Source organism: Eptatretus burgeri, chromosome 11 (genome assembly GCF_056783735.1).
Source record: "Eptatretus burgeri isolate ZD-2024b chromosome 11, Ebu_testis_v1, whole genome shotgun sequence".
NCBI classification, from domain to species: domain Eukaryota; kingdom Metazoa; phylum Chordata; class Myxini; order Myxiniformes; family Myxinidae; genus Eptatretus; species Eptatretus burgeri.
This window is the reverse complement of record NC_140971.1, coordinates 58,188,805-58,204,526: the sequence shown is the minus strand read 5'-3', so window position 1 is coordinate 58,204,526 and position 15,722 is coordinate 58,188,805. Positions and strand designations below refer to the sequence as shown.

General features: G+C 44.7%; 1 protein-coding gene across 3 annotated transcripts in view; it reads right to left on the bottom strand.

The window, feature by feature from the left end:
• LOC147017174 (uncharacterized) overlaps positions 1 to 15,722 on the bottom strand; it is a 97,409-nt gene that overhangs the window by 58,814 nt on the left and 22,873 nt on the right. For all 3 annotated transcript variants that reach the window (XR_015049382.1, XR_015049383.1, XM_085846613.1), the window contains exons 8-12: positions 13,653 to 13,763; positions 12,268 to 12,375; positions 11,352 to 11,462; positions 2,622 to 2,783; positions 1,124 to 1,213 (exon numbers count right to left, since the gene is read on the bottom strand). Coding sequence is in view for 1 of the 3 variants with exons in the window: in XM_085846613.1 (XP_085702739.1) it covers positions 1,124 to 1,213; positions 2,622 to 2,783; positions 11,352 to 11,462; positions 12,268 to 12,375; positions 13,653 to 13,763 (582 nt within the window). In the remaining 2 variants the exon portion in view is untranslated. The remainder of the gene's footprint in view (positions 1 to 1,123; positions 1,214 to 2,621; positions 2,784 to 11,351; positions 11,463 to 12,267; positions 12,376 to 13,652; positions 13,764 to 15,722) is intronic.

The window sequence follows — 15,722 nt, the reverse complement described above, 5'->3', positions numbered from 1 at the left end:
TTGTAGTTTGTGGTGGAAATTGAAATTTCCATGTTTTAGGTGGACAATAATAAAGACTATGAACATCAGCCATGGTGGCACAGTGTCCAACTGCAGTGCTGCATAATCAGTCTAAATTTACATTCCATACCACACAGGACTACAGGTACATGCCAACATGTCTTGAAACGGCAAAGCATGTGTGGCTGTGTGTGTGTCTGCAAACTTCATGACGTCAATGATATCAATGTCTCGGCGTGAGACTGGGCAGCAGAGGAAAATTGGCGACGGAAAAAGCCAAAGCACGTGACTTGTACGACCTAACTTCGATATCAGGAGACGTAATCCAAAGCCTGGTTACCGATTGATTAACAATGCAACTTCAAATCAATTTAACATGCAGGCAACATACATCCCTGGAAATGAAATTCATCGTCTAAAGGTTCAAGAGATGGAAACTCTTCCAGTGTCTGACCGTGGAAAGAGCTTGATGGAATGATTGGGATAGGAAGATGTGCAGAAAAATAGAAATAGAAAAGACAAGTGGACGATGGAAATAGAGTGCGAGATTTTCCTTCTGATTTCTTGATCTTTTGCCGACAGATTGGTCACCTTCCTGTTTTGTTTTGTGCTGCCTCTTCTCCGGTCCAGCTCCTTAAACTTTCACCCTTCCATTTGGACAGAATGCAGGTTATAAAGAGAATAGCACTCAGGAGAGCACACACCTCAGACAGGTTGAAGTTTACGTTTTGTATCCCACTGAGAGGCCGGATCTGCTTCCGGACATCAAAATCAAATCGGCTTGTTTTTGTCACCTCCCCAACTCATCCACTAAAGTTTTGTCATAACTCGTCCACAGTTTTTTTGAGATTTCGTGCTGTCTATCGTTTTTGGCCCCGTATCTCAGTGGTGAAGAATCACTTTAAAAAGTCTTGTATCCAAATCCAGATCCATATCTTCACTAAAATTGAATTAATTTGTCCTTATCACACACCCAAGCTGTACACCAAATTTTGTTCAAATCCTCCATATCTTTATGAGATATCCTGCTCACACACAACCAAACATACAGAAAGACCGGGAGTGAAAACACAACTTCCATCCACCTTCGGTGGCAGAGGTTAAAATGGGAGTTTTAACTCACCTGAGTTCCTCCACATTTTCGTGCATTGAACACGTTCACACTCTTCAAGTAATCGTTATACTTGTTATATTCAGCTAATGAACAAGTGACCTGAAATGAAAGAGGTTTCAAAACTGTCAGGGAATGTGCACATTTACTCTAAATTCATATTGCAACACTTTCGCCGAATATTGTTGCATTCCCCGTGAAACTATTATAGGAGAGTGATGTTACTAATCAGCTCAGCAAGGTTCACACAGAGCTCCTGCACAGGTACGGGCAGCACCACACCCCATTATCCAGTGAATCCATGACTCCCCAGGCCCGACCCAGATGTCTATTGACCTCTGGCTCACAGCCAGCAGCGACATGAATATCACTGCCAATATCACTAATACCTTCATGGTACAACTACCCAGAGTGTCAACAGTGACCAGTGAGCATCTGGGGCTCCACCAACCATTGTGGAAAAGCCGTCTGGCTGGCTGGAACCAAAAATGTCCATCATTGACTGGAAACCATGACATAAAGTCACTAAAAGGGTAAAGACTCCTCCGAGAAGGCTGAGACCTAAGTCGATGTAACCACACCGAGCAGCCAGTATGTGTGCCAAAACGAATAAAGACTGCACCTTCACAAGTGAAGAAGATCTCAACATCAACAGGAGACAGAGCTTGAAACTGAAGCATAAAGCTGAAGAAGTGCTGTCTGCCCCAAAACCAAACAAGAAATGAGCTCTAGACTAATACAATGAGGAAAACTGAAGCATACAGGAGGGGGAGACCACCATCAACTGGAAAGCCTATTCTGTGCATGAAGTACAGAAGATTGATTAAAAGGGAGAACGTTTCATGGACTAACTGAAGAAGTCCTATCAAAGTTTTACAAATGGATTCTTTGGGACTAATCCTAAATTTAATCCTGTGGAGGCTCAAACACAATGTATGGGAGGCACACATGTAGGGTGCAGACACTTCCCCACAGGGCGCAGGCTTTAATACCTTACACTGTCACGTTTATGAACCCCACACCAAATCAGCTTCACCACTGTCGGGCAAAAGGCGGACAAGCTGGGGGAATAGAGCCTGTGAATGACCAATGAGGTATTCCAACCACAAACTGGTAGTGAGCGGTGTTCTGTTGATCCATCCTTCAGCATGATCTAAACCACGTTGGCAACTTATTAAGATTATCTTTATTTTATTCCTCTCCCAGTCAATCCGATGAAACACTAACGCAACTTGGCAAAATGCTGTGAAACAAACACGAATGTCGCTCTTCGAAATAACAATTTATCGAGACAAGTCTACATCATAGAACGCATCTTCGGGATGCCGAATAGAAATGCACAAAAAATAAACATACCATAAATCAAATGTAAACACACAATAAAAACAACACAGTATAACCATAGCATCTAAAGCTGATAAACATTACACATCCAAAAATCTGGAAATGTAAACTGCAATTCACATGAAGTCATAGCACATTCATGTTGGTGCAGGGAATATCATCCCACCTTGTTATCGCTTGTTATGTAGCCTTCCTTTTTCAAAAATTTCTTCCGTTGCGGATTCTGGACATATTCCTCAAGAGATTTATCATGCAGCTTGTTATATACTGGCTTAAACAAGAACATGTTCGGATCCTCAAGGTTGAATCCTTTTGAAGGCTTGTGGAGCTGTAAAGTATGGAAGAAGAACAGTTAACATTATTGAAATTTTGTGGACAGGTTCAGTGTTCACTCCTTTTCCTTCCAGTGAATTATTTGCTCACTCATGTAATGCATCAGTGAAATTTTGTCACCCATTTCCTTTCTCCTCTGTATTTTTATCTCTTTAATCCGTCTCAACTTCTGTACAAATATTTAAAGAAGTTTCGAGGCACACAGAAAACACGCACGCGCGCGCGCGCGCACACACACACACACACACACACACACACACACACACACACACACACACACACACACACACACACACACACACACACACACACACCATTCTTTTATGCGGGGGTTACATTTCTTGGAACCCCTGTGAAAAGTAAGACCAAGCTCCGGTCAGGTCAGGTCAGCTCTGGGAGCATGGGCCGGAGCAGCGCTTCGCTCCATCCACTTTCCACTGGCACTCCAGGGCCTCAGTCTGGCCATCCCCCAGGCAGATTCCTGGCCCATCTCCTTGAGATGACGATCAATCTGCTGCAACCACGAGGCACATGGTCGGCCCACTGGCCTCATCCACTCACGAGGCTCCCTCGCTGAGAGAATCTGGTGAGCAGGATCAGCATCAGGAAAATGAGCCACATGTCCATGCAGCCGCAACTGACGTTCACAGACTATGCAAGTAACAAATCTCATTTGAGTCTCTCTCAGCAACAGCTCATTGGATGAAAAGTCCGACCAGCGATAGCCAAGGATTCTCCAAAGAGATCTGGTATCAAAGGAATTCAGTCTCCGTCTCAGATCCCTGGTCAGAGTCCAAGTCTCACATCCATAGAGCAGGATTGGAAGCACCAAAGACCTGAAGACTCAGACTTTTGTCCTCCTGCACAGGTACCGGCACAGACAACAGCATCCAATTTATCACTGAAAGCATGGATCTTAGGGCCCTGTCACACCTTGACGTTTTATCCAGCATATGGCAAGGTATCAAAATGTATGTAAAACGCTGGCGTATGCTGAACTATTGATGTTTTTTTTAAGTTTTGGGCGTATAGTAACGTGTTTGACGTATGCATAACGTATTAGTAACGTACACAAAACGTTTCAATCAAATATAGATAACTTATACCAACGAATGCTGAGCGTGTTGTCGGCGTTCAGAACCTATGCCCAACGATAGTCTAACTTATGCATATCGCCGACGATCACGTGGCGTAGGATATTCATAGGCTGTGGCTCGACGATTCAAATCATAACCGCACTAGACATCGAAGTGTGAAGCCGCTGTCACACCTTGACGTTTTAGCCAGCATATGAAAAATTTGCCGAACCAAGCTGGCACACGTCGAATACATTATGGGTAAGTTTTGTATACGTTAATAGCAAGCTGGCATACGTCGTAGTATGCTGGCATACGTCATCATACGCCGAGTACGTCGAGAAATTTTCAGCATGTTGAAAATTTCTCGACGTACTCGGTGTATGACACACGTTCCGCATAAGCTGGCATAAGTTGTCGGCACGTTACGCGATCGTTCACACACGTCGACACACGTTACTTGTACGTTACTGATAAGTCGAAACACGTCAAGGTAATGGTTAGCGTCAGTGTTCCAGACTCCCTGGTTTTTTTCTTGTTTTTTTCTTCGGTATGACGGTGATGTTGACACTTCGATTTCTAGTGCGGTTATGATTTAAATCGTTGAGCGGCAGCCTATTAATTATATTATATCATAACAGCAATAGAAATTAAAGTGTCAACATCACAGTCATACCGAATAAAAAAAAAACAGGGAGCCTGGAACACTGACGCTAGCCATTACCTTGATGTGTTTCGACTTATGAGTAACGTACAAGTAACGTGTGTTGACGTGTGTCAACGATCGCGTAACATGCCTACAACACGTTACTCATAGGTTAGAAATAAGTTTCGGGTACGCTAAACATTACCTCGATGTGTTTCGACTTTTGAGTAACTTACAAGTAACGTGTGTCGACGTGTGTCAATGATCGCGTAACGTGCCTACAACTTATGGCCAAGCGTATGCGGAATGTGTGAGTCATACGCTGGCATACGTCGAAAAATTTCAAGCATGGAAAATTTGTCTAACACCTCGGCGTACTACGACGTATGCCAGCATACAAAGACATATGCCAGCGTACTACGACGTATACCAGCGTGCTCTTAACGTATACAAACTGATCCATAATGTATTCGACGTGTGCCAGCGTTTTAGCCAAATTTTGCATACGTCAGGCATACGCTGGCTAAATCGTCAAGGTGTGACAGGGCCTTTAGTTTTGACAAAGGAAACCCATGATCCCATCAGCTCCGACTCTTCGTTGAGCACTTCAAGGAAGGACCCCAAAGGGATAGCCAGAGTCTCCACAAAGATGACTGCACCATCTGCGAAATCAAGGTCGGATATCTAGACATTCCCAAACGATGCACTGCAGATTGATTTCCACGACATTCTCCCCAGAAGTTAGTCCATACAAGTGCTGAAAGGTGCGGGGGCCAGTACACACCCCTGGCGAACACCAGCAACAACTGGAAATAAGTCAGAGATGGAATCACCACATCTCACAGCACTCAGCACCAGAATACAGTTCAGACATCAGAGTGATCAGTTTATTAGCACCCCACGAAGACCAAGAATCCTCCAGAGGGCATCCCAATTCACTGAATTGAACGCTTTGCAGAGATAAACAAAGGCTGCAAGCAGCCCCTGCCAAAACTCTCATCTGCGTTCAGTAAGGACCCGAACGGCAAGGACACGATCAATCGTTGAACTCTTTGGTGTAAAGCATGACTGTTCTCGGCACTGGTGCTCAAGCAGATGGTGGCGAACCCTATCAAGAATTATCCCAGCAAAGATCTTGCCTGGTAATGAGAGCAGCATCACCTCTTGGCAGTTGTTGCATCCTGTCGATCACCCTTCCCTTTCAGGAGAGGGACAACAAGGCCCCTCTTTCAGTCAGTTAGGATGATGCCTGTGTTTCAGGCAGAGGATAGAACTGCATGCAACGACATGAGTACAGCATTTCCACCAGCCTTGAGAAGTTCAGCAAGGATGCCACAGATCCCCGGAGCTTTACCCCATTTCAACTGGTTCACTGCAGCCTGTGGTTCCACAAACGAAGGTGGATCCCAGTTTATTGTAGGGTCAGCAATAGGGATAGCAACACCCCTGACGTCCAACTCAACAGCTGGTGGATTAGCCTGGTACAGCCACTCAAAGTAACCAGCCAAGCGGGCCTTCACGTTGGACTCTTCTGTCAACAGCCCACCACCCTACACTCCAACTACTAGTGCAGCATATCGGGGCTGAAAAGAGGCCTAAAAAGGGGACCTACTCCTCCAGGTGGTAGAACAAAGCGAAACCTGTTTTAAATGGAAGGTATGGATGTCTACTAATAGAAAATCATGGTTGTATAAATTTTAAAAGTGTACAAACATGTGAATTAACCCCTTGTTTGCCACATACCGTTAAATGTTGATATAATCAAATTAATGCATATTACTTGCTCTTGTAACTGAATATCAGTTATATGATTCACTACATAGGTATTTTTGAATGAGGAACAACACATAAAATATGTTTAAATGTTTATTCAATAGTATGCATGCCTTTAAAAAGACTTTAACCCCCTTTTTACCACAACATTTTGTCATTTTTGTGCACATTAACTATAAAAGACACCATATAACTAATATAAAGAAATGTCATACTTTCCTTTTGAGTTATCCTATATGGTATTGATGGCACTATATACGACATTAAAAATATATCACTTACACTTATGCTATTGTGGTTTTAAGGGACGATGTGGCCCTATTTGGCAGTAAAGACTTTTTCTGACCAAAGGCGGCTCTTTATGTATCTTGAAGAACAAATGTTGAAATCAATCCAGTTCATCAAAGGTGAACCACAGTAGATTAGTAAAAGCAGAAATGTCATATTATATGATGTCTATTGTTATTTTAACCCCTATTTAAACCTTTATTAACCCCTTTTGACACATTTAACCCCTTCATCATATTGAGACAATACACTCCAAAATGTCAAATGCCTCGAAACACGATCATCTTTAGATTATTATCTCCCTGGTATGCATGCGCATCAGAGCACATTCATACACTTGGTTAACAATGCATCAATGCCAGATAGAAGACACTTGTATGTGTCAAAGTTCAGATCAGTCAAAGTTGGGGAATAGTAATATATGAGTCTACTTTCTTACTGATCGTCTGCGTCTGAGTCTGCATCATTAGGGATGGTGGTTTGACACGCTTCATGGTCACATTCACATATGTCAATACAGCACACTCCTGCCATCAGGCATGTGCACTTGGTGCCATCTGTACAGGCTCCATTTCTGCAATAGAGATGTGTGAGGTCCCTGACTTCTGCCAGTGCGGATTCTTGTGTAAACATGGTTGTGTGCAGTCCTGTAGTATCGCGGTACCAACCATTGCCAACTGGACTCTCCAACTCATGTTTCGCGATGTAGCTGCTGCACCAGATCACTGTTTGGTATCGAGCTCTGAAGGAATGCTGCTTGAACGCATCTTCTGTTGGGGGCAGTTGGCTGGCTTGCTTGTCACTTGTGGTGGCAAGGAGGTAGCGTAGTTCATTAAGTGTAGCACATTTTGTCCCTTATTTCCATGTAAGCCAAGGACAAGCTTTCTCGCTGCTTCAATCCAATCTGGACCACCAGGATCGGCCAATCCATCAACTGCCCCAGATTCAATCTGCTTCTGAAGGGCAGTGAAGACAGTGTTTTTACCAACTCCGAAGAATGCATTGGTGGAATCACAGCCAGTGAGGGCATGGGCTGAAGGCAAACTCTGGCAGAACATATCCCCAAGTTCGTCGCCTAGATGTGGATTGGTATAAAATGTTCTCTTGTGACGCATTTGCCGCTATGACCTGTGTGCATAAAGGTCTCTTTGGCCAACAATCCTCTGTTCATATAATGCAATAGGAGAACGAGAACGTCCGTGTCATCACATCGGACAATGATCCGTTGGTACAGGGAAGAAAGGCTAATCGCATGCAGTATCATACGTGTATCGGCCTCTTCGTGTGTGCTGTATAGGTCTTCTACATTGTCCAAAGCAACAGAAGAGATGCTACGAACTTACTCTCCATTTTGGAATCCTCCCGCAATCACGATTGATTTGCCGTGTGGAACTGTGGCCTTGGAGTTTTCCATGATGTATTCACTAACGAACTGCACAAGGTCAACTTTGTTCCCTGTTCCCTTCAGAACTTGTCTGTAATTTGGCACATTCCGATTTCCAATGATTTGGTGAGTTGTCACGTTGTCTGTGGCTCCCCGCGTTGGCGCTCAGCAGGTTTGATAGAGGCTTCCTGGTACCTGTCAAATACCAAGGTGACTATTGCCGTGTCAAAGAGCGTATTCTTCAGAACTCTCACCAGGCGCTTCTGCACGATCTCGGCAAGGTCGTTGAATGTCTTGAAATGGTCGTCATTCAACGCCTGAACCAATGCCATTCCATCAATGATGTTGGCTGTATCTCTGCCATTGTCTGGTGGAAGTTCGATTAGCTCTTCTGAGACCGACTCTATCTTCTTCGCCAGGTCTGCCTTGTTCGTTTTTCTCAGAGCTCCATCGTCGTGAAACATAGGAGGTACTGCTGCCAGCTCGAAGGCAAGCACCTTCTTCAAATCAACTTCTCTGTTTTGGGACACTGCCAACAAGCGCCTGAAGAGGACCTCTGTGTTCATAGTGATTTTCTTGCCTTTGTCGTTGGTAACATTTTTTTTCATGTCTGCGAATGTCAAAGCCGTTTTCCGTGGTAGAGCATCCCAGATACCTTTAATTTTCTCTTTTCCTTCGACCAATCGCTCGTCGACAAATCCCTGGGACAAGGCTTTACCTGTTGATAGGAATTAAGCCAGAGATTTTTCGACAGCTGCTGATGCGACTTGCCCGCTCACGATGTTGATCAGCTTTTCTGGGACATCGGATAGGTCAAATGGATCCTAGCAATGATTCAGAATGTAATCTCGTACTTGCTTGACATTTTTTACATCTGTTATCATTCTTGCGTGTCCCAACTCTTCATGCTGCCGACTCTGGGGGTTTGACAAACACATTTCCTTGTACCTTTCAGCATATTCCCCTGTTATATGTCGTGTCAACAACCAACGCAATAAGGCCCCTTTCCGGAGTGTAAAACCTATTATACCTCTATCGCTCTTCGCCTCCCGGTTTATAGCCTGCTCGAGTGCCTGGTCTGTTGGCACGCAGTTGAAAGTTGTCTCTTGCTTGCGTCTTACGACAAACCCTCCATTCATTAGATGTTGGAACATGTCTGGTTGTGCAGTTTCCAGGGATTTCATCTCGGACACGTAGACGGGCGTGTATCTAGCGTAGTTGACCCTTCCGGCGAAATGAAAGAATGGAATTGCTTCTAGAACAGCGTCAAGGTGGAGTTGAAAGTTTGCCTCTCTGTCAGCCCTCAACAATCTCAGGAGTGTATTCCTTGTAGTGCAGCAGACTGAGGCTGAAAAAAATGACCTACCCCTCCCGGTTGTGGAACAAAGCGAAACCGGTTTTAAATGGAAGGCAGTATACATGCCTTTAAAGTAGTCCATATAGAGCTTTTTTATTAATTTGATTAAATCAACATTTAACGGTATGTGGCAAACAAGGGGTTAATTCACGTTTGTACACTTTTAAAAATTATCCAACCATGATTTTCTATTACTAGACATCCATACCTTCCATTTAAAACAGGTTTCCCTTTGTTCTACCACTAGGGAGGGGTAGGTCATTTTTTTCAGCCCCAGTCTGCTTCACTATACAGTTCACTGAGGGACGGGCTTGGAGGAACGCGATGCGCAAATTCTCCTACAAGCAGGACGAGCATCATCTGACCACAGGTGATGCTCCACCCCTTCACAGATTCCTCACACATCGACCTCCTTGCCCACCCTCAGCACACATCCAGTTTTATGCCTCAACCCCATGAAAAGCTCAGTTCTGCAATTAAGCCGGACCTTGCGACTCTGGTCAATGGTATCCAGTGTCCCTTGAGAGAGAAAATTCTTCTTCGCCCAATGGTGAGTTCCAAAACATCCATCGGCAACATCAAGGACGGTGGTCTTGAAGGCACTCCACAACTCTTCAGGATCCCACAAAGCACCCAAACCCCCCCCCCAAATCCCCACTTAGCCTGTTCGCAAACTCCTCAGCAGCTACCCTCATCCTTGAGCTCTCAACATCCGGCCTTGGCTGGGATTGTACCATTCTCCAACATTTAAGCTGCTCCAACATGAGGAATTCTCCAACATGAGGAACTGAGCACTCCGGTCGATCCTGCAGTTCTGGATCATCCTCCAGCGACCATCAACGAGCACATGGTCAATCTCTTTTGCCACACCACCAGCGTTAGAAGTCCAGCAATGAACCTGTGGGCACTGAAACCATGAACCAGCCACCCCCAGTCCATGACTTCTTGCAAAGTCATGGAACTTAGTGCTATTCTGGTTCACAGTTCCAGATCCATAGGGACGAACACGTGTCTCATAACCATCCGTATCAGGTCCAGTCAATGCATTGAAATCCCCCAAGAGTATAAGAGCATCTCGCCTGGGGCAGTGATCAACCATAGACTCGAGCGCAGCATGGAATGTGTCCTTCACGGTGAGATCAGTCGCGTCAGTCGGAGCTTATACAGAGACCAGGGAAATCACACCCAAGGAGTGACGAATCCTTCGTCTCATAATACGCTCGTTCACCAGTGTTACCTCAATTATGACTGGAGTCAGCTTATTGGACACAGCTACAGCAACTCCAAGGACATGGTCACCACCAGAGCGACCAGACCAATAGTAGGTGGAACCACACACCATAATCTCGACACAATCCGTTCTCCGAACCTCAGAGAGTGCTGCAATACCGATGTCCAAACACTTGAGCTCAGATGATAACAGAGGTAGGTGATCATCCTCTCTGAGGGAAAGCACATTCCAGGCTTCCACCCAAAGGGACCTGCCACAGGTTAACCCAAGGAGACCACTGTCTGGTGAACGACACCTCAGCACTACCCCGACATTCACCACCGCAATCTGACCAGGGAAGGTTACCCCATGGTTTTCCTCATTTCATCAAAGAGTGGTGGTCCCAAAAGCTTTGCCCCAATCCCGTCATCCAGTGAGCTGTCATGCGGAGGGCAGCCACACACGAGGTACTCCGACGGAATGGTTTTTCAGATTTATTTTTGCTTTTGGTACTTTTTGCGGAATGAAGGGTTTTATGGTGGCCGGAATGCAAATCCTGCCACCAACCTCCTCATAAAAAAGTAACCCAACTGCAGGAGGATGTTCGCAGACACAGTTGAGCAGTAGATATGAATGGCCAACATATATATATATATATATATATATATATATATATATATATATATATATATATATATATATATATATATGATACATCAAGAGTTAGAGGGAGATGAAAGAGATAGAATGATGGAGAAATAAAGAGGGACAGAATAAATAAATAAATAAATAAATAAATAAACAAACAAATAAATAAAAAGGAGTTTACCGTTTGTGACAATCCAGCACGACAAAACGTTGCCTCCGATGTTGGCTTCACCGCCAGCTTCACACCGATCGGCTCATTGACCAATGGTGGTAAAAACTGCATTGGTCGTTTCTGCACGGCACAAAGGGGATTTAACACTCGGTCAATGGTTCAGAGATTGAACTCCACCAGCAAAACACAAAAATCAATTTCGCAGGAGTGGGAAAACATAAGATGAACATCAACATCAAGCAGTTCATCAGGTACTCTTTCCAATGAGCTATTCATTTCATACTGTATGGATGAGAGCAATGAAGTACAATGTGAGGAAAATATTGTGATTACAAGTGTGGTGGAAAAGAACTCAATTTCAACACTGGTTCAGCATGCAAAAGAGAATCTTTAATACAATACATACGTGCGCATACGGGAGAAAATACAACAATGAAATTGTCAAACAATAAACCACACCAATGCAAGCCCAACACATGAAACAGGGACGAGTGGGGGAGATGATTGAACAAGCAGGATAAAAGAGAAAAAGCTTTTCATCTGTGAAAGAGTAACTATTCCCACAGTTCAAAATCAAAATAATTGCTTTCTGCTCCTGAGAAAGGAGTGAGAACATGCTAAACAATGCAGACAAGGCCCAAGTACAGCCAATCAGAAAAGAGCACAACAGCCCCTTCGAGGTCCCCCAGGGTTTTTAGGTACAGACAGTTACACAGATCAATGGAATGACTTTTTGAGATATCCTGTTCACAGACAAACAGGGGTGAAAACGTGACCTCTGCCAACGTTCAGTAGCAGAGTTAAAGAGAGAAATTAAAAGCAAACAAAAGATAAAAGAGGAAAATGAAGAAACAGAAGCACAAAGTCATTTCCTTATTCCATGAGCCTTGACGTGTGTGAAGGAGAAAAATAGAACGAAAATTACCTTTTGAGAGACGTGAGCAGGAGATGTTTCCCGTGGCTTCGGCTTCACATGACCTTTCGCAACCATCGGCTGATTGTCAATGGGAGGAAGCAAATGCTTTGGACCTTTCTGCACAGCACAACAATCGGAGAGTGGCATGAAGATCAAATTAAATCTTCATTACATAAATGGCCAATTCGCACAGGAAGGAGACAGAAAACAACCATGAACATGAAAAGCAACACCAAGCACGTGAACCAATGAGTGACAGACACACTGTCACAGCTGGGATTTTAAGTTCTCTGATTATTCTTCTCGCAGAAAGTCATTGCTGTCATTGTATTGCCCAGGTCAGTGAACCACTTCATTGAAGGTGAACAAGGATGCCATCGGTTCAGAACATGGTTGGGGGTCAATTTTGGGAAGGGGGAGTGAGCGGGAAGATTGGAGGCAGAAGAGTGAGAGGGGAGAGTTGAGGGAGAAGGGTGAGGGAAGTTTTTGAGAAAGGTAAGAGAGAAGCTTGGAGGGGGAAGAGTGTGTCGGTTTCTTTGAGAAGGAGAGGAGCTGATGAGAGCAGGCATGGCCAAGGTGCAGGAGGTTGTTGGCAGAGGTGAGGAGAGGGTAAGGATGAGACTTGGGAGAGGTCTGGTGAAGAAGGGAGCGGACAGGGAGAGGTACAAGGAAGGAGCATGTTTGTGGTGATGAGTGTACTGACTGAGAGAGTGAGATATCTGTGAGGTTAGAATGGAGCCCACAGATAGAAGAACACCACACACTTTGGGACAACAGAGGAGGAGATGATACCGAAATAGAAGACAGTGAAGAGATGCCAAGAGCAGAGGTAGGATGAGGGCAAAACGGGAAATATAAGGAATGGGGATAACACGTGAGGGGTTAGGAGGAGGTAGATTTAAGTCGGTGGGGTGAATTGACACTAAAGTTGGAAAAAATGACGATTGATGGAACACGAACATGCATTACAAACTGGGAGTTTAACAATGTCGAAGTCAGAGATGCAATTTAAGACATTACATGAGGGATGCAATGAAAGAGAATTAAGAGAATGGACAAAAGTAACATTGTAACAATCACTTTAAAAATTAAATAATTGTCGCATCCAGATCTGGATTCGGATCTTCACCGAAATCGAATCAATTTGTCCTTGTCACACACCCAACCTGCCCATCAAATTTCATTCGAATCCGTCCAGAACTTTTTGAGACATCCTGTTCACAGACAAACAGGGGTGAAAACGTAACCTATGTCCACCTTCAGTCGCAGAGTAAAGGAGATAAATTAAAAGCAATCAAAAGATAAAAGAGGAAAATGAAGAGCAGAAGCACCAAGTCATTTCCTTATTCCATGAGCCTTGACATGTGTGAAGGAAAAAATAGAACGAAAATTACCTTTTGAGTGAGGTGAGCAAGAGAAGATGTTTCCCGTGGCTTTGGCTTCACATGACCTTTCGCAACCATCGGCTGATTGTCAATGGGAGGAAGCAAATGCTTTGGACCTTTCTGCACAGCAAGAGGAACATAACAAATCGGTGAGTGGGATACACACACACACACACACACACACACACACACACACACACACACACACACACACACACACACACACACACACACAAGCATTTAGAGGCCATTTTCCCCGCTAAAGCGGGGGTTAGCGTTGCGGGCCCCATGACAATCTTCTCCACTTTACCCTGTTTTCTGCATCTCCCCTTCTTAATCCCCTTGCCCACATTTCCTCTTCCACCACATTTAGCCAAGTTTTTCTCGGTCTTCCCCGTCCTCTACTTCCGACTACACTCATTTCCAACACTCCTCTCACCCAGTCACTTTCATCCTTCCTCAACACATGACCCAACCATCTCAAACTGTTTCTCTTCACAACATCCATCACAGACTCTATTCCCATCATCTTCCGCAAGTCATCATTTGTCTTCCTCTCTCTCAACGATACTCCACACATCCACCGAACCATTCGCATTTCCACCCTTTCCATCCTTTGTTGCTGCTCCATGTTCAGTACCCATGTCTCACTCCCATAAATCATCGTACTCCTCATACATGTAGCATACACCTTTCCCTTCAGCTTCAACGACACTCCCCTCTGTCAGCACGCCACTCAGTTCCCGAAACTTCTTCCATGCACATCTCACTCGAGCAACCATCGAAGAGTCTGATCCACCTTCTCCATTCAGCATGTCTCCGAGATAGCAAAATGTTTTCACCCCTTCCAGCTTCACACCATCTCCAAGATCCAACTCAACAATTCCTTCATCTGCTGCTCCCTCGATGCACACCTTACACGTGAATGTAGCTGCCACACTGGTTAATGACCCTCTCACCCCACTACATTTTCGATGAACCCATTCAGCACACATTGTACACTGAATGGAGTTCACTCCGACACCCTTCCTGCACACAGCACACGGCCACTTCCCAGTCCTTTCCACCTCACCACATGCTTTACCACTTGCCATCACCTTCGTCTTTCCGATATTCACCTTCAAACCTTTTGCCTCCATACATTCCTTCCACTTGTTCATCTTCTCCTTCAGTCCATCCATACTCTCTGCAATCAACACCAGATCATCTGCATACAGCAGCTCCCACGGTAAACCCTCCTTTACCCTCCGAGCCAGCACCTCCATCACAACTACAAATAGAAGTGGACTTCGTACCGACCCCTGGTGCACTCCTACCCTCACCTCAAACTCACCACTGTTCCCATCCTTCGTCCTTACAGCTGTGCGTGCTCTCTCGTACATGGCCATCACTACTCTGATCAACCATTCCTCCACTCCTAACTTCCTCAATGCTCATGCCATTACTTCGCGTGGGACCCTATCAAATGCTTTCTCCAGATCAACAAACCCAAAAAACAACTTCTTCCTCTTCTCCATGTACTTCTCCTGCAACTGGTGAACAATAAAACAATCCTGCCTTTCAATAAAAATTGCATCTGTCGTTCCTCTTCCTGGCATAAATCCAAACTGCATTTCGTCAATCTTTACCTTCTTCCTTATCCTCTTCTCCAACACCCTTTCCAATACCTTCATTCCATGCTCCAATAACTTTATTGCTCTATAGGAGCCACAGTCCAGAGGGTCACCTTTCCCCTTGTACAGAGGGACGAGGGTACTCGGTTCCCAATCCACTGGAATGCGGCCTTCTTTCACCACCAGATTACAGATCTCTGTCATTCTCTTCACACCCCAACTTCCCGCTGCCTTCAACATATCTCCCACAACTCCCGTCGGCCCTCCTGCTTTTCTACTCTTCATTGCTCTTATAGCTTCCTCAACTTCCTTCTCAGTTATCTTCTCTGCTGGTCCTAAAACTGGGTTACTCTCGATGTTGCTATCCCATTCATTTTGTACATTCAACAGCCTTTCCATATATCTCTTCCATCTTCCTTTAATTCCATCTGAATCCACAACAATTTGTCCCACTTCATCCTTCAAG